Genomic DNA, 27,673 nt, shown 5'->3' on the forward strand with positions numbered 1-27,673 from the left:
AGAAAGCAAACAAGAAAGAGACAAAGAAAGCCTGTTTGACATTTCTATAACTGACGAGACAACCACACAATCTGGGTTCAGCTGCACATAAATCAGCTGCGTGGCTGCCGGCCAGCAATTCGGTGAAACGACTCACTCTTCATGTAGAGGTAGCCGTGGAAGTATGGAGGCCCACTGCCATTCAGCAGATTCACTCTCCCATTGGAAACTTCCTCATCTGTGTCCACATAGCCATTGTTGTCCTCATCGCTGTCAATGAACTGAAACACAAACAGCATTTATGATTTTCTAAGCAATTTATTATGAGCTACAAGCGTACCGCCTGTTTAAATATTAAAACCTACACTTCGGTAATTCAGTTTCAAGAAAGACGAGGTTAGGGTTCCCGTAGATGACAGGAGTCGGAGTCAAGAAGGCAGATTTTGCAATTTCAGTATTTAAATCAGTGCCCAAAATCTGTCTGACCTTGTTGTTACTATGATGTCAACATCGCCATAAAACTGGTATATACACACCCACATACGCACACACACACGGTCCCTCCTTTCCCTTTGACATTTTGCTGATCTGACAGTGTCTGAGCTCTCTGCCTGACTCACAGTATCTGGGAATAGATTCACATGCTCATCAGCTGAGCCAAAACAAATAACTGGAACAGTGTTTCACTGTGATCCTAACATGAGCTGAGCCTCTTGATATGTTCAGAGACGATTCAGGCTCGCACATGTGCACACTGGGTATTGGGTATGCAGTTCAGGTGTTGAGTCAATGCGTGGGAAGAATAATATACCCGGAGGAAATCTAGGCGTGTGCCAGTGTATGTGTGAACAATGGCTTAAGTTTGATCTGACACGGAAATGGAAAATGCAGCAACTTTCATGTCTGGGTACAATTTGAGGGCAAAACTTACTTTAAAAAGTCAGAATTTTTCACTTTCTTTGACATAATATCCAGTTTTTCTAAGAAGAATGTCTGTTCTGGCTGCATTGACTAAATCTACTACCACTCGCCCCTCTAATGGGACTCCAGTGGATTACCCATCTGGATCAGATCTGTAGCATTTGCAGGCGCAAATGGCCGCACGTATACGGATATTTTGCAAAACATTTTCCTCTGCGTTTGGGAAGGAAAAGTGTTTTAAGTCACTAACAGAGATTTCGAACAGCAGTTTCTTAGTATCTGTATGTGCAAACAATGTGTTTGGGAAATGATGATGTCAATTCACGCATGCCCACTGTTGCTTTGTGAAATAAGCACACATCTGAGGCAACAACAATGGCGGACGACTGGTTAGTTTACGTTTGGTTAGCACCGCTAGCCTGTGTGCCGGAAAGGCGTTTAATAACTTCAGTCAAACAAACAATTAGCTGCTATTGTTTGTGTTTTTGAGTTACTACCACCAAAGAAAATAAGCAATATGACAGGCTCAGAAAGTTCTTCTCTTGTGTTTGACATATCGCAGATGTAGACTTTATCGCCACCTACTGGCCTGGCATGCTTGTTTTCTAATCATTTTTGTGTTCCTATGTGTACGGAGACATTTTGTAAAACAGTGGTTGTGTGGACAGAATCTTTTTTGGGATGGTGTTAATATCCATTTTAAATAATATCCTTATACATGCGTGTCCTTGGCCCCTTTGTTCTCACCGAGTCTGAGCTGCCTCTGAAGGAGTCCAGGCTGTTCTGGGTGCAGGAAGATTTTCGTAACACCTCCTCATCTGTGATATGGCCGTCATTGATGCTAGCCCCTGAGCTCCCATGAGCCTCCTCAAACTCCTCCTGGTCGTAGTCCGACTCCGTGTCTGGCAGGTTTGAGTGGGACGGCACCTCGCTCACAGGCTCAAAGTCTGACCCCCTGCTGGCCCTCTGGCATGGCTGCCTTTCTCCATTAGTGACTACAGCAGGAGGAGGAGGAGGTCTGGAGGTTTGGGAGTCTGTGTGAGGAGCGGCGCTACTCAGTCCGTTGGGGGTAAGTGGGCAGAGCTTTGCCAGTGCTGGGGAGGAGGCTGAGGAAGGGGTGTCCATTAGTCCTCCTGCAAAGGCAGGTGGAGGAGGGGGAATACTTTGGAAAACCTCCTTGTCCAGAGGAACCACAGCCGGAGGAGGGAAGTCAGGCAAAGGAATGCACTCATCATCGGCGTGGAAGCCCTCGTCCACCTCCTCCTCGGCCAGAGGGGCGGTGGATTCAGTCGGGTCGTGCAGGTTCTCCTCACTCGAGAGGGATGGCTCTAAACCGCCAAAGTCCAGGAGCTCCAGAAACTCTGTCGCCACACGGGAGGCTTCCTTCTCCAGTCTGTAGATCTCAGCGTCCCTCATTTGGCGCAGCTCCTCCCGGGAGACATCTCCGAGGTGAGAGACGCCGTCCTCCTGCTGCTTCTGCAGGCGCTCGATCTCCCTCTCCAGCCGCAGGATCTCCTCCATCTGACGGCTCTCCTCTTCGGAGGTGTGACTGTAGGACAGAGTTTGGGACAGCTCCTTCTATGGAGGAGTTCAAGGAGAGACATTTTTAAACACTTATGATGGGGTTTGTTATGTGAATAATATTTGTTGCTGCTGTGTGTTTATGTTTTTACAGTTAATTGAAAAAGATTTACCTTCTGAGAAACGCCATTTACCAGCGAGTTCCTAAAAACAAGATAAAAAACATTTTTATTACTGATATTAATAAACGCATCTACATCTTCATCACAAAATGGTAATTACTCTACCTCTTCTCCTCTGCTTTAGCTGCCATTTTCTGCTCCTCCTCCTTCTCCTTCATCAATCTCAGCTCTTCCTTCCTCATGAACTCCTCCTCCTCCTCCCTCCTCCTCATCTCCTCATCCACCCGCCGCTGCCTCTCCTCCTCCTGCCTCTTCCTCTCCTCCTCCTCCAGTTGCCTTCTCTCCTCCTCCATCCTCCTCCTCTCCTCCTCTACGCGCCTCCTCTCCTCCTCCTCTCGCTTCTGTTTCTCCCCCTGGAGCTGGCGGTAGAGGGCTCGGCCCAGCTGGCCTCTGTGGTGCTTCTGCAGGATGATGGAGGCCACGCGCAGGCGCAGGAAGGCGCGTCTCCAGAAGTGAGCGCGGTAGTTCTTCTGGATGGTGACGACGCTGGACAAAACTCTCTTGTACTGTTTCCTGATGAGTAAATCAAACGCACACATTGGCAGTCAGCATCCCAGCACGGCCCCGTATCTAATCCAACATTATCTGAGAACATTGTGTGTCACCACAGACATATTTGTGCCTTTTGCGCAGCCCGCTGGCGTTCTCTGTTTAAATAAACACGCTGGTAAAAAAGCCTGTGCATTGTGAACTGCGCAATGTTTGGAGCATGATGAGCTTGTGCTGTTCCATTGTGGCCGTGTGGGCTGCTCTGTTTAGCCCTGTGACTAAGCCCCATCACCCACCCACTGCGCATGCATTGAACACACACACGTATAAACACACGCACACACAAACACACGTGACTTGCAAAGGACCACACACACTGCTGTGACTCTCTGACCCTTATTCTGGCCTTGTCTCCACAGTAATCACTCCATGGCCTCTGACTGGTCTCAGGACAGAGATAATGTTACACAGAATAAGACAAAGGCTTGACTTGTGTCTTTAGGGAACTTCCCGAGCTTCTGTCTTTAGTAGGAGCGCCTCTGAAGGGATGGGAACTCGCAACCTGGACGCTGTCATCAGTCCCATTATACTCTCCCAACGGAGCCTTTCAGAGGACTGTATGTGACCTTACATACTGCAGCACGCAGGTGGAGCACAGCTACATTATGGTAAATGCCTCGGGGTGTCTGCATGTGCAGGTTTTTTAAACGACCACGGTGATGGATGTCCTGTCTGACAGGCAGAGCAGTGAAAAAAACTTGCTGCTCAGGCTGAAAAGGCTGACATTTATTCAGCAAATAAAAACATCAACTGTACTGCTGATAGTGTAGCAACAAAATAAGTCTTGTTCATGCCCGCATATAACTATGTCTGTCCAACTGAGGGGCGTGACGTGCACATCACTCCAGATCACACTGTCTTTTCAAAATATATTCGCTTGAGTACAGTGCTTGAGACATTGTAATCATCAAAAAACTTCCAGTTCCTCCCTTTTTTAACTTCATAAGTTGCTTTACGGTTGTTAAAATGATCTTTTTCCTCAGTGTCTGAAACATTCAGTCTAAAGACTTGTGTGTACATATATTATTATATCATATGGAAATACTCTAGATGTCTAGGCATCATTTTATACACATTCCTCCAACTGCGAAAGAAACCTGCACGCGATCCATCACACATTAACGATGTTCTGTTCCTCAGACTTTCAAAACAAAACGTTATTTGAGAACACTGTACTTGATGAGGGACTCAGGACTGAAACATCATTAACAAAGTGAGTGCAAGTGATCCACAGTGCAGGGTTTTATACATTCTTTTGAAATCTGAGTTTATGATTTGCACACCTGTGTGGAGTGCAAGAACTTTGTATTTTGTGGACATATTTGGCATCTTTGGAAACTCTGGGACTAGAATTTTCTGTAAAAGTTCAGTAGATCTGAACAATGCATGAGTCTGTAATAAGCAAACCACCAACGAGTCAGCAAGTTTGAAGAGGTTCATACATATTTCACCTATGAGCTGAGTAAACCGTACACCTTTAATGTACTTGAGAATCTGTAAAGCGACATGCACTGATACTGTGTGTGAACCCACATAACACACACACACACACCCACACACACCCACACACACACACACAGACAAAAAGGTAAACACGTGTGCAAAGGCATGCACATATGCACATAATCCAAGCCCTCCCCAAACACACACACACACACACACACACACACACACACAGAGGCTGTACACCTCTATTACAAAACAAACACTGACAACTGTCGCTGCCACTCAGCCCTCCACCCCACCTCCACACTCCACCACTCACCTTGCCACATAGCTGAGGATGTGGGCGCGGATCACCATGCCAGCCCTGCGCCGCACCTCTTCCCTCTCCTTCTCCAGCCTTTGCTCCAGGGCCTCCTTCAAGAACACCTGCGGGACGAGCAGCGCCACGGCCGACAGGGAGTGACAGAGACAGAGAGAGACACAGAGAGGGAGGTTGGGGGGTGGGGTAGGGGGGGTGGATGGTGGAAGGAAACGGGATGGGTTAGTTCCTCTTCTTGGTAAGGCTGCAAAAGAGGGCCCACAGAGATGTGAAGGGCCCCTGTTGTCTGTTGGCAGCAGCCTGTGCCCACTGCAGAGGAAGCTGTGGTGCAGCTGAGGCTAGCAGGCTAGCCACTCGCCCTGACTGCAGAGCAGAGCAGTGGGGAAAACTGGCACAGAGACTGCAGTGTTGCTGCTAATGCCGCTGCTGCAGAGCCTCATTGTGTTTAGGCGTCCTTCCTGAGCTGCCGCCGCCGCCGCTGCTGCTGCTGCTGCTGCGTTGGTAGCTCGACTGACGTGCACAGGCAGAGAGGCAACGAGAGGGAGGGGAGGGGAGAGGGATGGAGGGATGAGGGGGAGGGATGGTGGCTGGTGTCCAGATAGAAAGCCACACCCCTCCTTGCTCTCATGAAGGAAGGAGAAAGAGTTTAGTTAACCCTTCCCTCACTCCTGGAGACTTTTTTTCAAAGTTGGAACAGTCTCTGTGGGACGTTTGACAGCCTACACCTCCTCCTAACCTTAAACGAGACATGAACATACAGAGCGACGTGACACTATTAAACATAATCAGATTTGGTCTGTCTGACCATGTGAGCAGGCTGGGAGAACCAGCCAGCTGCATATCTGGGTTTATGTGATAATGCAATATCTGTTGCTAGCCTTTCGGATCAACTGCTTCTGCAAGGGGGAGAGACCTTTGAGTGACCGTGTGTGTGTGTGTGTGTGTCCCAGATGTTCCACTAATCAAAGGATCCCACAGCTGCAGCCCTGCCTGCCTCTGTAAAGCCTGTGAGAGAAGGAAGCTTCCACTTCGTCCACATCCTTCCCTCGTCTGTAAAACAAATGGCTTGCAAACACACACACACACACACACAATCCGAGCAACGTCACCCAAGCCCCTAATTCTGGGCACACACTTCCTCTGCACACAATCAGCACGTATATAATTACACACAGATTGTTTCTCCAAAGGAAGCGTAGCCCCCTTCTGTCTCTCAGCCCCCTTCCCACAACCCACACTACATTTCCCTGAGCCCAAAAATATTACGCTGCCGTCAAAAACACACAAAATCTGACACAGATTCAGCCACACTGAACACTAAACAGTCGCCTCCTTTCTCCTTCTTGCTCTATGTAAATATAAAACACATCATATATACTTATTCTGCATGTGTGTGTGTGTGTGCGTATATATATATATATATATACGCACACACACACACACACACACACATATATATATATATATATATATATAAGTGTAAAGGTGGAGCAATCATCAGCAGAGTCAGCCAGAGGTCAAAGAGCTGACCCTGGATGTATAATAAAGTTTCACCCACACAGAGGTAAAATGATTTCTCTCTCTGAACTCAGTGATGCACTCGGCCTCCAGACAAACTGTGTGCATGTGTGACAGCTTTAATACACATCGGCATGCGCGCGTTAGTGGTTATGCATCGGTTATATGTTTATTATGAACCGACGTGTGGTCCACATCAAACATTTTTGGTCTTGACGTATATTTCAGCATGCCATGTGTGCAGCTGATGCTATTCATAGTGTGCCAGCCAAACGGGGTATTACAACAAAACTGTCCAAAAGGGACCCAACAACTTTGAAACGTCTTGGCGATCTAACGGCCACCAAGGAACCACAACTTAGAGCAGGATGTCACAGTGGGACAAATGTGGATTTAGTTGATATTTAAGAAAGCCCATAAAACTGTTTTATTTATATCCCCTTTCTGCTGCTGAGACTGTGCTGAGTTCAACACGGAGCAAAGAGGTTTTGCTGGCCGGATCAAACAAATCATTAAAGGTTAATCATTCAATGAGAGTGCAGAGAAAGAAAGAGAGAGAGGGGGCTTTGCGAGGGTTAGTTGATGATTGTTTGAAATTACGAGGCAGAGAGAGAAGAGGAGCGAATGAGGCACAGAGAGGGGAAAGATAAAAATCACAAAGAGTTGCAACAGATCGAGCTAACTTCTCTGAAGACGAACGCATGAGATGTGGCTTTCCTCTAACCTCTGCAGCACTTCATCACCGCCTCCAAATCGCTCGCCGGGAGTTCAGTTTATTAAATCGGTGAGTGTCAAGAGGCTAACACTCTTCCAGCTACAGTAAGGCTGCCTCGGGATTACTGCAAGCCCACGCGCTGGGCTGCAGTTACAGTAACAGTTGTTGGTGTCAGGGTTTTTAGGAGTAGCCATGTAACTGTGTGGTTGTCAACAGGAGAGCAGTAGATTGACCACAACCGGCCAGAAAAATCTTTGGGACATGAGTCACAGCTGGGGCCGGCCAAGCTGTGGCACACATTAACAGCTCGGGAATGACAGCAGCTTGACTTCTTGAGAAAGAATCAGTCTCAGAAGACACCAGACTGAGCCAGTGCATCATGATTTCCTGCAGACTCATCGCCCGTATCCAGCATATTTAGAAAAATAGGAGAAAAAACAGTGATTCACCTGATCCCTCAGCCTGTCCAGCTGTAGTCTGTGTATGTGTGTGTGTGTGTGTGTGTGTGTGTTTGTACTTGTATTAATAACATTGTGGGGATAAAATATGTTCAAACAGTTGCATTGTGGGTAATCACCTTCCATTTCGGAGACAGAAAACAGGTTCCCACAAAGTAAAACCTAAAATTTCAGGGTTAAGACTTTGTTTTTGGATAATGTTAGGGATAAGCTTGAAAGTTATGTTAAGGGTTGGGGCTAGGATGGGGCAGTGGTTATGGTTACTGTGAGTATCCAGGGCATGAATGTAAGTCATGCTTAAGTGATTCCTGAGTGACAAAAACAAGTTTGGGCATGTGTGTGTGTGTGTGTGTGTGTGTGTGTGTGTGTATGTGTGTGTGTGTGTGTGTGTGTGTGTGTGTGTGTGTGTGTGTGTGTGTGTGTGCGCGCGCTCCACCTTTGTCTTCCCCAGTTGCCACTCTTTCTTGGCTTTATCATGAAGTGTGAGAAGCTCTGAGCAGCTCAGCTTCTCATCGTCTGACTGGATTTTGTTCTTCAGGATCATCTTGTACCTGTGGACACATACACACACACACACGCGCGCGCATACACACAAACACACCGAAATACATTTAGATAAACTGCAAAGTAGAGGACAAAATTCCTTATTTATCTTTTTTTTTAGCATGTGAGTAGTTGATTTCTGTTATTTGGCCGGCTGGTTTTCTTTCCATTGTGCAAAATGATTCAGCCTTGACGTGCACAGTATCTGTTTGGCATTTTGCTGACCTGCTGTAGAAGTCCATAAAGGTTCTACGGACAGGGAATCCAGCCCTGCGGATCTTGACGGTTTCCAGCATGCCAGAGTATCTCAGCTGGTTCAGGACCACATCAGGATCAAACTGGTTGGCCTTCTGTAGATGACAAACAACGAAACAACATGAAGACTACAAACACCAAAATGTTTGATCACTAACACTAACAGCTCTATGTTTACTTGATTATGTCGCTTTCCAGCAGCAGCAGCTGTGCATTGGAAGTTGACCCGCATAAAGGCTTTATTCTGCAAAATTGATGTTTTGGTGATTATCTTTCAGAGGAAGTTATGGGGCAGCTAAACACTGCAGGCACATACAATCCTCCACTGTTGAGCCCACACACCTAATTCAAAAGATCTTACTGCTGAGTCAAGTTAAACTTGAACTAAAAGGTAAATTACCGTGGTGAGTGCTATCATTTTACATTAACAATCAGGTTACTGAAAAGAAAACACGCCATCAGAGAGAAACCTGAACAGCGTTGGGCAAGACCTTGCCAACCAGGCAGACCTCTCTTTCTGGAATAATCAGCTGCATTGTTCACAGCTCCGTGTTACCAATGATCCTCAGGCCTTGCTTATCAGAAAGATCTGTGACATCTGCCGCCTCACACCTCCACACATGCGGCCCGATCGCTCAGAGGGACCACACGAAGGCTATTGTCACCAGGAGGGCACACGGCGCTGGATAAGCCCCGCACAGGACCACAGCATTCCCCAAATGTGTCGGTCTAATTACAGGCTAATGCATGGAAACAGACACGCTTACACATACAAAAGGCACTTGCATGTGTTTGTGGTCGTAATTAAACACACACTCGTAAAGGTGCATCCCCCTCGGAGCTCTGAACTCTGCTCTTTAGCAGAGGATTTAGGCAGCTGAAAGAGGTACGGCATGCGGACTTGTCTGAGTGAAAACAAGCTGACCCTTCCCTCGGTGACATTTTTTCCGAGGAGAGTGTGTGCATGTAAATCACACAAATACCCTGTGTGCGAGTGTGTGAGTGTGTGTGTGTGTGTGTGTGTGTGTGTGTGTGTGTGTGTGTGTGCATGCATGCAATCCCGTGAGGATCGCGCACACAATCCTGTCATTCTGCAGGATTTACAGGCTTGTTCCATCTCGACCAGGTGAACGTGAGGCAGAACCAGCAAGGGAGAGAGAGATGGAGAGAAGGCGGCAGGTAGAGAGGAAGAAGGTGAGAGGAAGACGGTGCAGTTTCCATGGTAATAAGTAAGCGAGAAGGTGGGGAATGACGCATCGGGAGTGGGAGGTAAGGAGCTGAGAGAAGGAGACAATCACCGCACTGTGCACTTTAATAAGTATCAGTAGCAGAAAGAGTGTCACTAGATTACAGAGCAGCCAATTCACTCTCTCACACGGAGAATAAGGAACATAACCAATACTCTAACTATCCAGTATCCAATACATTCGGATAAGTGCAGATTTTGAAAGGGTTTGCAGATATGAGGTTAAGATTAGTGGAGGAAAGGAGGCCTTGTAAATAAACGCCCCGGCTGCACCTCAGCCACAGCGCTGTGGTCTTATCTTGGCATTCCAGTGATGCAGCCAGATCAGCGGAGCATCAGCCAAGCCGCTGCAGCTGGAGTGGCCAGCAGTGACCTCTGACCTCTGGTAAAGGGGATAAAGTGGTAGGAATGTGCTGGTTCACAGCCCTTTTATTTGAGGCAGCACAATGAGAGCCAAAGCAGGCGCGCAGCATCAGTGTATTACTCATTCAATTTGCAGCAAAAACAAAAAGAATAGTTCCCTTTCAAGTGGAAAAGGAACTATTCTTTTCCATAGAAATCTATGACTTTGCGGTAATGAGACTAAATATTAGCTCTGAGAAATGGGAGCTATGAATAGCACCAAGGAGGTTTAACTTTGCAGGCGCTGACCTTGACAAGACCTGGCAGGGCTTCCTGACATTTTTTTTTTTTTTTTGGTGCAATGAAATTTGCATGACCTACCTTGTCCATGTTTGGTTTGATGCAGCGTACAAAAAAGGGGTTGGAGGCACTTAGTGTGGCCATCAGGGAATGAAGGGAGTCCTGAAACAGATCAGCAACAAGAGGATTAAGATCAAGACTGCAGAGACGCTGGCTCTTCAGTCCAAATATATCAATAAATCAAAATTATACTCAAGTAAATGTGCAGTACTCAGTTACTTTCCACCACTGACTTTTAGAGACCCTGCTTAAGCTTAAGATAAAGTACCAATAAAACAATGTACAAACACTGAAATTAAAAATGTTAGATAAGCAAAAGTGTGCATCAAAAAGTTCAGATTAAATGCAAGTTGTTACTTTCCATCTCTTACAGGGCTTTGCTCTGTCTGTATTTACCTAAACACACCCACACGCAGGCACTTAACACACACTCGGAGGACCCTTGAACCTCGCAGGCTATGTCAGCCTCGCTCTCCTCGCCGCCTCAGACAGTCTGTCTCCAGCGAGGCCTGGCCTGGCAGAGCTGAGCGTGATTGGCCCCTGGTTGGCCCCTCTCTGCCCAGCCATCAACCCTAATCCCCTGGCTTTAGGAACTGTAAGCCAGGGCAGCCTGCCAAATCCTCCCCTGCTCCTTCTCTCCACGCTGCAGTTAGGACATGCTAAGCTAAGCCCTCCACTGCACCCCCTCCACTGCCACAACCACATATTTCATACATCCCATCACCCATCAGATCAAATACACTGACTGCATTCTCCTTCTCCCTCCGTCTCCCCGTGACTTCTATCCTCTTTCTTCTCTGCGCCCCCGCGCTCACACTCATCACGCCGAGGAAAAGAGCCAAATGTGAAGGGTTAAGTGATCATCATATGCAGCGGCACATGGGAGACAATTGGCCGTCTGTGTGAGGGTATGATCTTCCAATCATGAGCGCTGAACTGGGATCAGATGGTCAGATCGTGGAAGCTTCGGTCTCACCCTGAACTGAGAGCTGACGGTGGGCTTGCGCCGGGCCGTGCCCATCTTTAGGGTCTCATCTCCGTTTCTGCTGCCGACGCGCTCGAAGAGGTCGTAGATGAAGTCGAGCCTGCAGGCACACGGCACAGAGCGGGTGAAAATTTGCGTGTGAACGGAATCATACAGGTGTGTGTGACGTTACCAGCGTGACATGTTTACCTGCTGTCTTTGAGAATAAACAAGATGTCGTCTCTGAAGGTGTCCCGGTTCTTCTCCAGGATCCCACGCACGTCGTACAGCACCTACAGCAGCAGAGATCAAACAAAGACCAGATGTTACAGCAGCACAAGAAACAAAGAATTATTTCAAATAACAAATACAACAAAAGAAGAAGTGAAGGAAACTATATATGATTTGTGCATTGTGCAAATATGTGAGCAGAAGTAATGAACTTGCAATTTGCCACAGAGGGATTTGCAACATTATCCAAACATAATCCGAATATTCTATTAAGCAACAGAACAGGTCCAGTCCTAAAAGTCAGTGGTTAATATCCTCTGAGCTGAATATATAGTGAAGAGATCAAAATAATACACAGTCACACCTATTTACAGTTGGATTTTTGTTGTCTGGGATACCTGCTATTGTAATGTAAAGGAAGATATGAAATAAAATACATGATTTAAAATAAAACCATTTGTACACAAACTGTGAAAAAGGGAAATCGAAGGAAGATCAAATGTTTTAAATCAAGGCAATGAATATGTTTCTTGTCTGGACAGATAAATCTTCTTACCGGGCAGTTTTTAATGTTAGAGCGTTTCACTTGTTTAAGGCTTCATTGTCCGTAATTACCTTAATAAGGTGTTATAATGTACTTAACTTACTGAGATTTTACTGCTGGTTCAACTTAATGCTTGAAACTAGAATTTCCAGAATTTATAAAGCTGCTAGATCAACACTGACAAGTACAAAACTGCATGTTGAAGTCAGAATATCTTTTTATCCAGATGTAACTTGAGACTAGATATTTTTACTTGTTTTAAAAATCTTGGTAAGTGAAATGTTCATTATCTATTCGTGGATAATTTTGCTTATTTTAAGTAATATTTCCTTTATTTTACTGATTTTTTTGTAGTGAAGGTGTCATTATAGACCCTTACTTTAAATGCTGAGAGATTGAATGTCAACCCAGCATGGAAATAAAGCTAATTTTTCCATATTCACATGCACTATATTTATCTTCTGAAGGCTCAGACTGGGTGATAAACGTTTTCAGATCATATGTGCACAGAGTGGGACATGAGTGGGGAATGGAAATGTGTGTTTGAGTGCTCGGTGTGAACAAAGGCGAGGAGGGGGCGGGCCTCTCCGCATCTGAAGAGCGCCTGCGTGTTACTTTAGTCACCTGTTGAGCTCCGTTCAGCCTTCGTCTTAGCAACACGGCATTCCTCCACTCGCCCTGACCCACAGTCATGCACTCTGAGGTTGTTTTTTGTGTGTGTACGGGCACATGTTCGCGCGCTAGCCTCCGGGTAGCGAACATAAAAGTGTATATGCAAAACTTTAAGCTGGGAAATGCATGGAAATAATATTAAAATGCACACTTTAATCTAATCATGTGCACATTTGTGTACGTGTGTGTGTGAGCTTGTGTTCACAGCTGTGTGTGTGTGTACTAGAATCCAATAACAAACCCCCCCATCCCCCATTCCCAAGCTTTGAGCCTCACGGGAGCCATGAGATCCAAACTTGACGACGCATGTATTTATAAATCACAGACACACTAATTACACTCCATTCCTCTGTCATTGGGAAAAAGACTCACACAAAAGGCTCTCTGTGCCTGACAGTTTCAGGTTCAGTTAACTAGGATGCAGAGAAATGAGTTTATCAAGAGGAGTGATGCACTAATCATGCATGCAGTAAACGCTGAATCCACAGAAATTAAATCTGCAACGCTGCGTTTGCAAAAGTTCCACATAAATTTTAGATTTCGCCCCAGCTCACAAAGCGTGTTTTTTTTGACTCTTGTTAAAGTTCACGTCTGACGAGGAGAGACTTAATTTAAAAAGGCTTCGTTCCCTGGCACCGCATGGATAATCAAATCTAGGAGGATGCTACTATTTCTCTCCCTGAACTCAGATAACAGAAGGAGCTTTCAGAGAGGCGACTCAACTCTCCAGAGAGAGAGAGAGAGAGAGAGAGAGAGAGAGAGAGAGAGAGAGAGAGAGAGAGAACAACTGGCCGGCCTGCCTGTCCTCTCTGGTCATTACCATAGACATCCATGCCAGGCTTGTGACTGTGCTGCCACATTCACACTGAAGAGACCTTGTCTGAGCCTGGCTCCATGAGGCCATTCTTTATCAAGGCGAATCTTTCTGCTCTCCCCCCGACACATCCCTCCCCTCCCGCCCTGTCCACTCTCTCCATTTGTGCATCTTCCCCTCACGTATTTCGCCTTCCTCTACACTTCCGTCAGGCGCGATCGCCGCCATCGTGTCAGCCAAGGAGCGAGAGGATGACGGTGCTGCAGTTTCTCCTGACTCAGGGAAAAAGATAGCGGAGGAGGGGCGCGGCATCAACATCCTGTAGCAGATTTTGGCAAAGACGATCTTGCAGCCCATCCAACAACTACCTCACTTCCCCGACCTCTTAGTCAGGGAGGAAGGTGAACCTGGATTTGCACTGTATCTCTGTGTGTCTGTCTGTGTGTGTGTGTGTGCTCTTAATTACCTCTCCAGCATAGTGCTTGATGCCAAACTGGTGGTCGTTCACTCTGGGCTTCACATAATATGGGTTTGTCTGAGGAGAAAAGACAGAGAGACCGCTGACTGAAATGCTGTTCATGTCCTCATAGTTAGCACTAATCGAATTAAGCAGAGTACATTTCACAACGAGCCTTCCAAGAGTTCAGAGGGCAGCTGAAAGGTCAGCAACACATCTCGGGCTGCAGCTGACGAGTCATTATCAAATAAGCCTTTCAAGCTATTTTTTCAATAAACTTCTTCTGCACAATCTTGCGCAGCGGCAGATTGTGAGGGGCAAGAAAATAAAAAGAGCACCGGCTGCACATGGTGAGGCATGAGCACAGGGAAAGTCGTGATGCATTCATGGTGAAACAGTTCAAAAGCCTCTTCTAGCATGTAGGGCAACACACCGGACTTTTCTCCATTAAAAGTGCATCCTGAATGGCATTTTATCATGTTTACTCCACTGGAAATGCACTCCAGAAGGCATTGTGCTAGATTTTCTGAGAGGAAAGTTCAGCAGCCATTTCAGGTCACACATAGAGTAACAAATATAATATAGTCAAAAATAATATGGCAAATTGACATTACATTTTTCTCCACTGGAAGTGCACACTTCAAGACGCTAGAAGTGTAGCCTAAAGGGCACTTCATGGCGTTTTCTTGCATACCGGGCTATGTACAGGGCGCTTCATCATGTTTTATCTAACATACAAACATCCAGGAGGGCGCCTTTCCAGCGTTTTTTTTAATGGCAGTGACCTTGAGGCAAAATAAATGTGAGTTGGTTTATTGCTTTTTGATACCTTCCTTGCACTCAGCAGCATTGTAGAGATGACCCTGTTGTATTTAGCACTATAAACAAACATAGAGAGGTGTTTTTTTCCCTTTTTGTCTTCTATTTAATTTACAGTTCTGTTTGGTGAGGTTGCTTTGATTTTACTTTGGTATTGAGTCAGTTTCCATAACTGTTGATTTGACTAAATTTTACAAACAATTCAAGTAAATCACATTTGAGAAGCTCAAACATTTTCCCTTTTATAAGTTCCATCCATTATCTATACACCGCTGAATCCTTTGCAGGATCACGGGGGGGCTGGTCTCGGGCGAAGGCAGGGGACACCCTGGGCAGGTCGCCAGCCTACCACAGGGCTACATATACAGACAAACAACCACACACACCGCTCATTCACACCTATGGACAATTTAGAGTTATCAATTAACCTCAGCATGTTTTTGGACTGTGGGAGGAAGCCGGAGAACCCGGTGAGAACCCACGCTGCACAGGGAGAACATGCAAACTCCACACAGAAAGATCCCAGGCGGGATCGAACCAGGGATCTTTTCTAAGTTATGATTCATAATTCAATATGATTAGTTTTCTGTCAATCAGCTAATCAAATACTCGGCTGACGATGTTGGCTCTGAACTCCACCCCGTGAGGCGACACAGCTACCCCTCGACCACAAAGTTTAAACTCGACACATGCTTCAGCCGTGAAGGCGGACACCTCTGAGAGGGGTCAGGCAGTTCTCGCTTCGTGACCCTCCTGTTTTTACCATCAGTCATAGAAAGCCCTGCTGGGTTTTCTGAGGACACTCTTTTTTCCTGCGCACAATGCTGGAGAATGGCTGATCACATTTCAGCATTGTTGTGCTTGCATGTGAGAGCGGCTCGGGGGCGTGTACGAGTGCCGCACAGACAGACGTTCAGTGCTGCACCAGAGGCAACCCGAGGGAGGTTTAACTCTTTGAGGCTGTGTGAGCTGGTGGGTGGTGAAGGCATTTCTTCACCCGGGGTTAAGGCGCTTTGGTGGAGGGATATAGGTCATTTTTATGTCTTTGTGAGGGGCTCCCTGGGAGGGGTACGGTATGTATGCACTGCTGCACATGTGAAAGATGTTTATATGTGTGTGCGTGTGGACTCACTGCGTGTCGGCTGTGCAGTTTCTCCAGAAGGGTGTAGTCCGTGCCTTTGGGGAAGCGACTCTCCTCATTGATAAGAGCCAACATGCCCAGTTTCTAAAGGGGAGACAGACAGACAAGAGGAGCAGAGAGGGTGAGACACACCGCAGTCATGATGGAACTAGTTATAATCCCATTGGGCCACATCTGGCAGCTTTTATTATAACAATGCATCCAGGAAACAGCATAGTAATTCATTCAGTTTTCTCTTTTATGTAGAAAAAGGGGGTTCACGGAGCAGGCACGATGTTTGGCAACACCTTGTTTCACATTTCTAAAGATGCACACAGACAGGAATCATACGTGTTGGGATAAAATGTTTGTAGTGTTGTCTTCCTGCTTCCCCTGCACTCTCTGGGTTCGTGATTTTGACCTTTTAAGCACAAGCCCCCCTCCTCTGCCAGAGCTCAGTTTTAACCATCATTATAACTACAGTGATACAATAACACCAAGTATCTTGATCCTTCACTTCAACCGTACCTCCAACCGCTGGCTGGTGTACATTACTGTGCATACAACATGCAAAATGAGACTATATAATAATAGAGTGGGAGATGGAGGTCAATGTAAGCACAGTGTGGATCCTGGGTCGGCACGCTCTGGCTGGCGGTTAGCGGTCGATCCTCATGGTGACTGTGCTCTCTCGGGGTCTGATCGACTGTCTGTTACCTTTTCTATGAGATCCAGACACTCTGCGTTATCCATCCAGTCTATGGCCTCCCACTGGATCCCCTCCCTGTGAGGACAAAGACACACACACACCATGTATATGCACAAATATAAACAACTAGGAAGATACAATGGCCGTATTGTCCCGCGTGGACATGTGATGAAATGAGCCATGTCCAAGCTCCTGGCCCATTATACAAGAAAACAACTGTCTGGGGGAGAAACTGAGCCAACTGCAAACCTCTGGCAGTTTGCCTGTATTGCCATGAGGAGGCCCGACCCCCATCCCCAGCCCTGTCTGCCTCCAGCACATGAAAAGTCTTGTTCTACTTGCAATTCATCCACCAGCATAAGGGCCTAAAACTCTCAAAATGTTCATCTCTAGCTGTTTACACACTTTAGACGTCTTTACCTGTTGTACTCCAGCTGCTCCAGCGAGAAGATGTGCTTGTTGAAATACTCCTGGAGTTTCTCGTTGGCGTAGTTGATATTAAACTGCTCAAACCGGTTCACCTACAGGAAGGAAGGAACATGATTTCAAGACCATCAGTTTTGTCGCTTAGCTACTAGATAAGATACCTCTATTTCACTGAAAACTCCAGATAAGTTGCGTATGAGACCACAGTTCTGATGTTACAAACTCCTGCTGCTACATCCATGTGTTAAACTGACTCGAGGTGAGCACGGAGGAAGTTTTAAGCAGATCAGTGTGAGAAAATCTGCACATATGTCATTCTGCACAGCAAAGGTCAAACATACAAATGAAGTAGCAACAAGCAAAACACATTTTTGAGGTGGAGGAGGACGCTGAGAAAGAAGATCTCTGATCAGTTCTTCATACCAAATAATGTGCTTATTGACAAGCCATGAAGAATCATGACTTAAAATGCTTAAAAGTTGATCTCACTTCACTAAATGATTTAAAGTCTTAAATAACAATTTCAACCTGCTTCATCAGGACTATGTCATGTGGTTTGATCATGCCAAATGTTGCTGAATCCAGTTATTAAAGTTGAAAAAGGTGGCGCGCAATCAAAACCTGCGCAGCATCAGATTTCATCAGAGCATCTGACTGACGTGTTTGTAGATCTGGTGCACAGAAGCAGGAAAAGAAAATACTCAAAATCTCTCATGTAAAATATGTTTGAACTAAAGCTGTCTCTTTACTCATAACAAGAAGCTGAGTGAGAAATGAGTTTTCAGCAAGGATTTCGATTTTCTTGCTTAAAACGAGACGAGTGAACTTTCACCTCGAAGTTCTCAAAGCCGAAGATGTCGAGGATGCCGATGGACTTGAAGTTGTCTTTCCCTTTGATCTTCTGGTTGATCCTCATGATGATCCAGGAGAAACACTGAGAATAAAGAGCCATGGAAACCGAGTCTCGCGAGTCCACGGCCTGCAGAAATCAGGACAAAGGACACGAGTTAGCCTGGATGCCAAGTCAGGCATGAATAATAAGAGAGAGGAAACTTTGCAGACTGTACACTCAACACAACATACAACATATCACCATACACATGTCATCAGTTCAGTCGGACGGTGGTTAACGCTGTTAAAAACATGCCATGTTTGATTGTTTCACTGATGGGGTGTGTGAGGCCTCTATAAAACAAATAGCGTTTTGGAGACAAAGGTGTGTTATGTCAGCGACTGTCTGCAGGCAGCAGGTAAGACAATGTGTGTTTTCACAACAGACAGCATTGTTTATCGCCTGCATATCTTCAGAGTGACGCACCGCATGCGGCATTTATTGTACTTCAAAAATCCACTGAATACAAAGGCAAATCAAAGTAATGTATAAACGTGCATTCGTAGAGGATTGTCTCTGGTTTTTGAAATCCCGAACAAGGAAATGACACCTACGCTGCTTCGTCTCACCTCCCACAGAGACACAAAAGTCAAATTGACAGAGGTATTTTATGCATTTTATGATGTTGTGCTTCTACTCCACAACGTTTCAGAATAAACTGTTATCCGAAAGAATCAAAGAGGCAAAACCAAATCCGCAGGCGAAGACTCATAAAAGTCATCTTTGAAGCCCACATGGATGAGAAGTCCTGGAGAGCCTCGCAGTCATGGAAAGCATGAACATGTAACGGATTCATCTGAGCAAGTCATTCTGCTGAGGAAGACCATGTGATACGATCCATAACAAGCAAGTAAGTGGACTTTGAGTTACAGTGGTTCCAAACTGCCAGACTCTGCTTCTCTGTGACTGGCAAGGTAGATGTCAAACAAAAGATAAAATCTATTTCTAATCACCATCTGAGCGAGCTCTGGTTTTCTCCCGCTGCCGTGAAGTCGGCCCTTGCGGCCGGACACCATCCGTGTGCGCTTATAAAAAGCCCGAGCTTGCCAGCGACACTTCCTCCACAGGCATTGTGCTTGAATTGAAAACAAAACAAGAGTGTGGCGGTGTGTACTGTATTTGGGGCAACAATGCTCCCGGGCTTTTGAGTAATCCATCATGCGCCGTCACCTCTCGCAACCAGCGGGTGTGAACTGAGCGCCGGTGGCTCCAGGATCTCCGTCACAGGGGTGAGAAGAATGGCTGTTTGTCCAGGATGGGGGCGGGGGTGGGGGCTAGCACAGGCAGTTGTGGGGTGGGTGACCCCTGGCCGCTGTGAGAAGAAGCCATTCTTAGTGACTCCAGGGCTGGAATAATGAACTCTATTAAGGGACAAGCTGCTTCAAAGGCCAGGCAGAACAAGCAGCGGCGGGGTGACAGCACAAGGTCTTTGTCTGGTGATGAAAAGCGTTCTTGTGACTTTCGTGTCCCTGTGATAATAGCAAAGGTCCATTCTGCATATTCGCTGATATTTATGAGCATGAGTGGGCCCGGAAGCTCGAGCTCGAGCCAGAGAGGACTGTGTCATGCGTCAGAATGTGCTTGTGGCATATGGCGAAAAGGATAACACATGCAGATAAAGACTCGTGGAACATTCACATTAATTACAGACCTCGGCGTGGACATTTCGGAGAAGAAGAGAGTGAATTATTACGCCGACGTCTTGGTGAGGAGAAGACTCTCACTTCACCCTCAGTCATTGGCTCTATTGTGCTTTTGACTCAGATCACTATCATGATGGCTTTATTGTGCCAGGAATCTGGCAGACAAAAAGCAGGAAATGGCTGGGAGTCACGCAAGGGATCTGGAGAGGCATGTGGGGGAGAGCGCAGGGAGAAAGGCTGTGTGTGTGTGTGTGTGTCACCAGGACAGGGGAGGGAGACGAGGGAGGGACAGGGGGCAACAAACAGACATCTACTATATGTTTCAGTGTCGAGACAGGCCGAGAGCCCTGAAGAATCCCTGAAATCTGGGAGGAGATGTTTCAGGTTTGTTCTGTGTCAGCTGTGTGATTCCTACGAGGAGCAGCGGAGGAGGAAGCCGGGGTGGATGTGTTGTTACCTGCTCCACAGTGAGAGGCGAGCAGATCTCCTCTCCTCGGAGGATCATGGAGCGCTGGGTCAACACCTCCGACAGCTGGAAGGAGTCCAGGCCGAGCAGCTCGCTGACGTTACTGACCACTGAAACACACACAAATGCATTCGCTGTAGTGTCTATGCGACCGACGCAGAACGCAGGCGGCTCAGGTGACTCTTATTGATGTCAAACAACAGATGTGACATATAGGCGGCGATCCCTGTACCGTCTATAGGAAACTCTACTCTGTTTGGCGGGGCTGTGGTGCTCTGCAGGCACTGTAGTTCACTGGTTCTTTGGAAAAGAGGTCAGACACAGCAAACAAAGGAGCCTTGAGATCATGTTACAGCCTGTTCAGTGCTCTGTCTGCTGGTGCAATGTCAATCAAACTCAGGGGCATGAGGAGTACTGCACAGTGGTCCTACATCTGCAGCAAGTCTCTGCTTTAGAGCTTTCTGCAAGAAATTCCAGCAGAAACAACAAGCCATTTTAACTGCACCTGGCTCTTAAACCCTGAAGACATCATTAAAGAATGATAAAATATCTTCCACTGTTTGATAAACATCCCATACATTTTATCCGCTCGGTCCAACACTTCAAGCTGTCGTCTGCAACACTTTCTGCTGCTGTTACGTTTAAAATTCGAAGGAAATTGAGTAGAAAGTTAAATAAACTTGTATTAAAAGTAGTAATGGCTTCACCAAAGGGCTCCTGGGGTTAAAAAAAAGCTGGTGGTATCTTTGGTTTCAAAATAAGATTTTGTCATGATTGAAAATACTTCCTGACGTCCTAATGATTTCTTAAGAAGTGCCCTAGAAACAACTATGTCATTCAGTATTAATTACACACCTTGAAAGAACTGATCCATTTAAACCAGAGTAAATATTCATTTATCATTCATTTAGCATTGGAAACTTCGATATTTGCTGAATTTGCCTGGTCCTCATCACTAAAAGACTGTGTACAGATTGAGCATTGTCTCCATTTTATCTATAATTAGTCCCAGATCACATAGATCTTTAAAGAAAACCTCCAATGAAATAATCAAGTTAAAGCATTCCCAGAATTCCATGTGTGTCACATATGTGTGTCCTTCAAAGTTCCAACAGCGTGGTACAGATTGAGGACGTGTGCGACACTTTGTCAGGATCAATCAATCTGTTACACGTTATTCCCTTAATTCCTTCTCGTACCGCCTTTAGAAGTGATCTGAGCGCCGCCAGCAGTCATGAACTCGATGTTGCCCATCTGGAGGACAGCGGACAGCAACTTGAACACGTCTCTGATCTCCTCCTCAGTGAACTCCATCACTTTCAGGGCCTCCTGCAACGCAGCACAGACAAAGCTAGGCAACATGTCGCTACAAGGACACGTTCGAGACGTGACAGCAGTTAAACCTCATTATGCTTTTCCTCGGAATGATAAAACACTTGTGTGAACAGAATTCAAAAAGTGCCTCCAAAGCCAACATGACTCAATCAAACAACATCTTTCCCCCAGGCTCATGTTTCCTAGAAGTCTAGTTTCTGTCTGGTGTTTCACTCATGTATAAAGGGTTATGGCGCCCTCTGGGGGAGAAACAAACCATTGACACGCACAACAAATAATTTCTGTCACCGTCTCCTTACCATCACACTGTCAAAGAGCTGCTTGTCATCCAGACTGCTGTCCTGCACGCAGCCTGACTGGCTCAGGTAGTGATACGCCTCCGGACCCTCGGACAGGAGGTACATGTCTGCAGAGCATTTAGTCGTTAAACGGATTCAGACATAGCTCTTACAGCTAGAGAGACGAAATCAACAACAACATATTCATTTGCTCCTGTTTGATTTATTCTGTTTTGCATTTATTTGATTGATTTTCTCCATAAAACCTCACCATAAACCATAAATTATATATAACTACTGTACATAAATGAGCATTTCCTTTAGAGCTGCCAGAAGTAGATATTTTTATATTGATGATATTTAGATTTTAAGCACTTGTTATCAATAATTAGGGCCGAGTGTCCGTTTAAGTGTCCTTTTAAACTCTGTAAAAACAAACCTCTGTGGTCTTTGTCTGCCCCTGCCAGCAGAGCGTAGAAGATGTGGTAGTTTCTTTCTCCTGGATTCTGTCGAACCACGCGGTTCTTGTAGAGAGAAGAAAATGTTAAAATGCTGCAAATGACAATGCTATTACATGTAGATTAAATCAAATAATTAACTTGCTGATGCCCTTTGCTGCACCTGAACACAGACTTACCTTTTCCAGCAAATCTGATGATTGAAAGTCAAGGAGAACAACGAAAACTCACAGTGAATACGTCCTCTGAGCCAGAAACTATGGACGCCTGACGTCTCTACAGTGAATATAAGTGAACCGCTGAAGGATACAGTCGATGATGCAGCCTCCTTGAATGTTTCCGTTTTGGGAGAAGTGGAGCTGGATGAACTTCCCGAAGCGACTGGAGTTATTGTTGTACACGGTCTTCGCATTCCCGAAGGCTTCCATGATGGGACTGCAGGCAGAGGAAACACGATCGAACAAATCAAAACTCAACTAAAGAGGCTTTTTTGTCAAACGTCTGTCCACCACTGTTAATTCTGATCCAGATGTTGATCCAGATGCAGCTATTTGAATGGCATTTATCAGAGATTCCCCTCATTGATCAGTACTAACCGAATAAACCCTGTTTGTTAATTCCTTAAAGTCTGCACTTTCTGATTGAACCTCCTGAGGGTATAAATGGAGTTTTAGAGTAACATGATGCATTCATTCATCCGATAAACACGAAAGATAAGCTGATGATAAAATATACCTTAAAGTGCCAAAACTTTCTAACTTATGAGTCAAATACATGAAAACAGCACAAGATTGCGGGTGTTGACTTAGGGTTCAAACTGCACCTGCTCTGGACGAGGGCCTGCTCCACCCTGGTGGTCCTCTCTGACAGCGGAGTACCTGCAGAGTTCTGACTCATCACCGAGAGGAACTTCAGCAGCAGCTTGGTGCTCTCCGTCTTCCCGGCACCGCTCTCCCCACTGCAGACACAAAGAAGAAGATACACACCTGGTCAACCTATTGAACTTATTACACTTGACAAGTCATTAGAGGACTCAGTACTCAATGTATCCATACAGCTGACAAGCTTCATGCTGCTTTGTAACAAGCTGCTCATTTCCCCTCACCTGATGAGGACACACTGGCTGTCGTGCCTCTTCCACAGGCAGCGGTAACACTCGTTGGCCACGGCAAAGATGTGAGGAGGCAGCTCCCCCATCTGGTGCTTGCTGTACAGGTCCACTGCGGTGCCGTCATACAGGCCCGCTATCTGCTTGTAGGGATTCACTGCCGCCAGGATAGAACCGATGTTGGTCTGAGGGGAATGAAAAAAACACGAGGGAGAAAGAGGAGGGTAAAAGAAAAAAGAGGAAGTCACAGATTATCAAAAAAGATGTCAGAATACACATGGGATGAAAGAAAAATGATTTTACATTTGAATTGGAAGCTTCTATATATTTTAAGACACACTGAGAGTCTACATGAGATCTGCAGTACAACTACTTCAAACAGTTCAGTAGATTCACCCAGTTTCCTGTCTCCTTCCTCTTACACACTACCTGGACTCAGTAATACTCTTAACATGCTGCACATGGCCTAGTTTGCACCGGGGCTGGTCATATTTTAGGATCCATTGCTCCTGCTCGGGTAATGCGCTTTGGGTAAAAGTGCCTAGTAAAAGTGTGTTTGTGGGTCATCGTTCCACAATGAAATCGTTCTGCGATGCCACGCAGACAGGCCGGGCGAGCCCTTGGAGATGAGATTAGGAGATAGGATTTCAAAAAAACAAAGTTAGTCTGTGGGCAATGATTATTTTAACAAGGGCCGGGTAGTGTTTCAGTGCTCTACTGCGAAAATAATCCTGGGAGAGAGGCAGGGTCAAACAAACATATCTATAATCTTACATTCTTAAAGGAAAATCCAGCTCTGAATACTCTTCTTTGTATTCCAGGAGTTATCTGTATATTGTTGAGTTGTTATTTACTGTTTTTGATATCAGATATCTGCAGTCTGCCAGTTCAGACTTCCCCTTGATGCTTTTGATGGAAATGTGTTCCACTTTGAAATCTCAGTCTAGCTGTGCTGCAAATCCCCAGTTCCCAGAAAAAATGAAACACACGCCCCTGAGCAACACAATGGACCCACAGTTTCCAGGTACATCATGGCGGTACGTGGTAAACGCGCCCACAGATTAGGACGGTGCCTTACATAGATGTTGTCTTTCTGGTAGCGCAGAAAGAGGTTGTGCATGATGGCGGCTTCATGCAGCTCTGCCAGTGTGGACATGTCCTCCACGCCATGGATGCTGCTGGGGTGCATCGGGTACACCGTCTCCCTGTTCAGCTCCGCCTTCTGCAGGTAGATCACCTGGAAGGAAACACACACATATCTAGAGAGTTAGCTTTCACAATCCTGTGTGGATGCATGTAGCATCAACGTGCAACTTTAGGGGGGCTTGAATCACATGCAAGATTTATTCAATTAAGGGTACAAACTAATACAGTAATTTATTTCCACAGAAAAAGAGTTTTGGAGGCAGAAACCAAACAAGCAAACCAGCAGCTTTCCAACTGAACTGGCTTGTTTGAAGAGGAAAGGGGCCTCTATTGCCTGATATGTACAATAATAACAATAATAATGATAGTAAGTGGTGGTAGAGTGCAATAGATAACAGTAACCATGAGGACTGAAATCTAATATATGTGTACATATGAAAAAAATGGTATATCTAATACTTTGTACCACTGAGTACTGGCACAATTAAAACACTGCTGGAAGTTCAGTGTTTAAATTTAGTACATTAGATCTGCAACATATTTGACGAATGGAACTACTAAATGTTTTGCACTTTTATTTGATAAATGACTTCAATGATTTATCCATTCAGGCTTTCCATCAAGAAACCGTTTAGCTGGTGTTTAGCTCTGATAAGCCACCCGGATCCTGCTGCATCTCATTATGTGATCAGTGTAATTAGTAGATGACAGCAGCAGCCACGCTCATTGAATAGATGACCTTTGCAGTGCAGTGTGACATCACGCCTCTGTTCTTCTTCCTGGTTTTATTTCGTAAAAAAAAATAATCCTCCATGTTGTTAGTGGAGGTCGTCTTTGTGTGCTGCAATTATTTCGTGCTCGCTTTTGGTATTTTCCATCAATAGCTGACACAGGCAGCCAGAGGTCTACTGCACACAGCCTCAGGGTTGAAATGAAGGAAGGTAGACAAGTTCACACAGATCTGAGCCAAACTGCTGGCACAACATCAGTCTTCCACTGCGGCTGCGGCACACGCATGCACGGATGACAGGCAGATTCAAGTGACGATACACGAGTAACCGAGGTTAAAATGACAGATCCGTGATGTGTGCCTGCCTGTGCCTGCTGCCGGCATACCTGACAGGTAGGGAGCCCCCTGACCGATCTCGCCTTGCTTTGTTCAACTCACTTCTTGGTCTCTGCACAACAATGCAGTGCCATGTCACATGGCACAGGACAATTCGACCCAGCAGGAAAGTTTTGAGTTGATATGGATCAAAATAGGGAATCAATAAGAAGAAGCAGTGCCTCTACAGTGGCATGAAAACAGTCTAACAAACCAAGAGAGAGTCTCACAGACTTTCTGGCTAATGTCTAATGGAAGATACATGAGATAAGAGAACAGATGTATTACAACTGTGTCGGCCGCTTGATGGGAAGCAGTGATTGGATCAATACAAGGAGCTGGCGTTGTCCCAGTGCATTACTGCTGGCTCTCCTGGCATATTTGATGGTGTCCCTGTTGGGAGCAGACATTGGTTTTCACAGAACTGCTGAGTCAGCACGGAGGGTCTCTCAGGAAGCTGCTGAATGAGTGGAGATGAAGGTTTGGTTGAATCTTTGAAGGCACAACTACCGAATCTGAGACACAAAAACGTTCTGTAACAGGCAAGTAATGTTTTGGAATGAAGACCCTCATGTTAAGTGTTGCGGTGGGATTGCAGTGAAGCTGAGGGCCGTGAAATCGAAACAATGAGCTGAAAGTTGCTAAAATGCAGCGTAAAGCAGAGGGAACTGCCGAGTCTGGCGATAATTCTCTGTATTTAGACACAGTCATTTGACCCATTGTTCATACGAAAATATTGATTAGTGCAGCTTTAAAAGTCAATTACTTCACAAGAAAGCCTCAAGTTCTTCTATCTTTGTCTTTGTTGTCAAATGAAAGACACTTCTGTGCCTGCACTTGTCCTGATGCAATGATTTGATAGAGCAAACATACACATATGTAAAGAGCACATGAGTCAGATAAGGATAAGATATGCTACTGCAGACAATACTTTATCTCAGACTACATCAGTGTCTCATTCCACACATTATAGATATACAAAGCACTGAAGAAGATTCAAGTTGAAGGGCTGACTGAATATAAATCACTGCATTGATGTGTTTGTGTGAAATCCATCTTTTTCATCTTTGAGCAACGCATTAACTAAATTGAATCTGTACAGAATTGAATCAGCATGGAAAAAGCCTAAGTATGTGAAATGATAAACTGACTCTAGACACTAGACGTCCATTAGAGGATGGGCGTAAGCACAATGACAATGCATTAATCAGTGGGTTGCTTCATGTTTCTGCAGTGTTAAGAAGGGCCGAAGACCTCGGGGAGAAAAGCAGCACGTGCAGTGATGTCATCCGCCCGGCAGAGGCTTGCAGATTTACCGCCAGATGTCCCTAAACATTCAGTTTTAACCCCACCCTTTCCTCTCTGGCCCTGATTCACCAGCCTGTCTGACTAATAAATTAAACAGGCTTTTCACTTGTTCTACATCCTTAATCAGCATTATCATTTTACCCTCAATTACATCACTCACTCAACGCGACTGACGTCGACGATGACACCTGCGCTCCGGTGGATTAAAGCGTCATCACACAAAATCATTCATCAGATAATGAGCGAGAGTGGAAAAAAAAATACATTTGCGCGTTATTTGACAGACAGATAAAATAGAAAACAGCAGCACAAGCAGGCAAAAGGCTTACAGTTGACAGTCTGACTCAGCAATGTCAGTTACACCGAAATATGACCTTAAATTTTGATAAATTAGCACAACATTAGCCACCTTTAAGGTAGTGGTCACACCAGACCACGAGAGGCTGTAGCAGCTGTCCTGAATTGAGTAAGTGTGTGTTTTATTGCTTATTTATTCAACTTTTCATACATAAGAGGAAGAATATGTTATTTCTTCATTCAGAAGTTACATAGTGTCACTTTAAAGTTACACAAAAAGCAGTCGTAGCTGATTGTTGGACGTGGAGAGCATTTCACAATACACTATACAGCATATTTTCTGTCATACATGTCACAATAAAAAGTTTATTTTTAGCATTTTTTGCTATTTATCTTTTTTATTATAGTCACAAAATGTGCTGTAAAATAAAATATATCACCAGCCTCGGCTTTCTGTTCAACTCCCAGTCAAAGCAAAGTAATCAGGCGTACGTCTCCTGCCCCTGTCGGCATTCTTTACGTTCTCA

General features: G+C 45.5%; 1 protein-coding gene across 1 annotated transcript in view; it reads right to left on the reverse strand.

Moving 5' to 3' along the window:
* Positions 1 to 27,673, reverse strand: part of myo10l3 (myosin X, like 3) — a 56,090-nt gene that overhangs the window by 8,960 nt on the left and 19,457 nt on the right. Inside the window, exons 3-26 of the mRNA XM_041951086.1 lie at positions 24,369 to 24,527; positions 23,288 to 23,475; positions 23,006 to 23,140; positions 22,493 to 22,617; positions 22,362 to 22,375; positions 22,164 to 22,248; positions 21,746 to 21,852; positions 21,311 to 21,440; positions 20,103 to 20,221; positions 17,943 to 18,089; positions 17,105 to 17,205; positions 16,693 to 16,759; positions 15,988 to 16,080; positions 14,046 to 14,114; positions 11,529 to 11,611; positions 11,331 to 11,439; positions 10,376 to 10,456; positions 8,377 to 8,501; positions 8,045 to 8,159; positions 4,918 to 5,024; positions 2,709 to 3,116; positions 2,595 to 2,625; positions 1,648 to 2,478; positions 137 to 260 (exon numbers count right to left, since the gene is read on the reverse strand). Coding sequence (XP_041807020.1) covers positions 137 to 260; positions 1,648 to 2,478; positions 2,595 to 2,625; positions 2,709 to 3,116; positions 4,918 to 5,024; positions 8,045 to 8,159; positions 8,377 to 8,501; positions 10,376 to 10,456; positions 11,331 to 11,439; positions 11,529 to 11,611; positions 14,046 to 14,114; positions 15,988 to 16,080; positions 16,693 to 16,759; positions 17,105 to 17,205; positions 17,943 to 18,089; positions 20,103 to 20,221; positions 21,311 to 21,440; positions 21,746 to 21,852; positions 22,164 to 22,248; positions 22,362 to 22,375; positions 22,493 to 22,617; positions 23,006 to 23,140; positions 23,288 to 23,475; positions 24,369 to 24,527 — 3,553 coding nt within the window. The remainder of the gene's footprint in view (positions 1 to 136; positions 261 to 1,647; positions 2,479 to 2,594; positions 2,626 to 2,708; positions 3,117 to 4,917; positions 5,025 to 8,044; positions 8,160 to 8,376; positions 8,502 to 10,375; positions 10,457 to 11,330; positions 11,440 to 11,528; positions 11,612 to 14,045; positions 14,115 to 15,987; positions 16,081 to 16,692; positions 16,760 to 17,104; positions 17,206 to 17,942; positions 18,090 to 20,102; positions 20,222 to 21,310; positions 21,441 to 21,745; positions 21,853 to 22,163; positions 22,249 to 22,361; positions 22,376 to 22,492; positions 22,618 to 23,005; positions 23,141 to 23,287; positions 23,476 to 24,368; positions 24,528 to 27,673) is intronic.

The sequence above is a fragment of the Chelmon rostratus genome, chromosome 13 (genome assembly GCF_017976325.1).
Source record: "Chelmon rostratus isolate fCheRos1 chromosome 13, fCheRos1.pri, whole genome shotgun sequence".
In the NCBI taxonomy this organism is placed as follows: domain Eukaryota; kingdom Metazoa; phylum Chordata; class Actinopteri; order Chaetodontiformes; family Chaetodontidae; genus Chelmon; species Chelmon rostratus.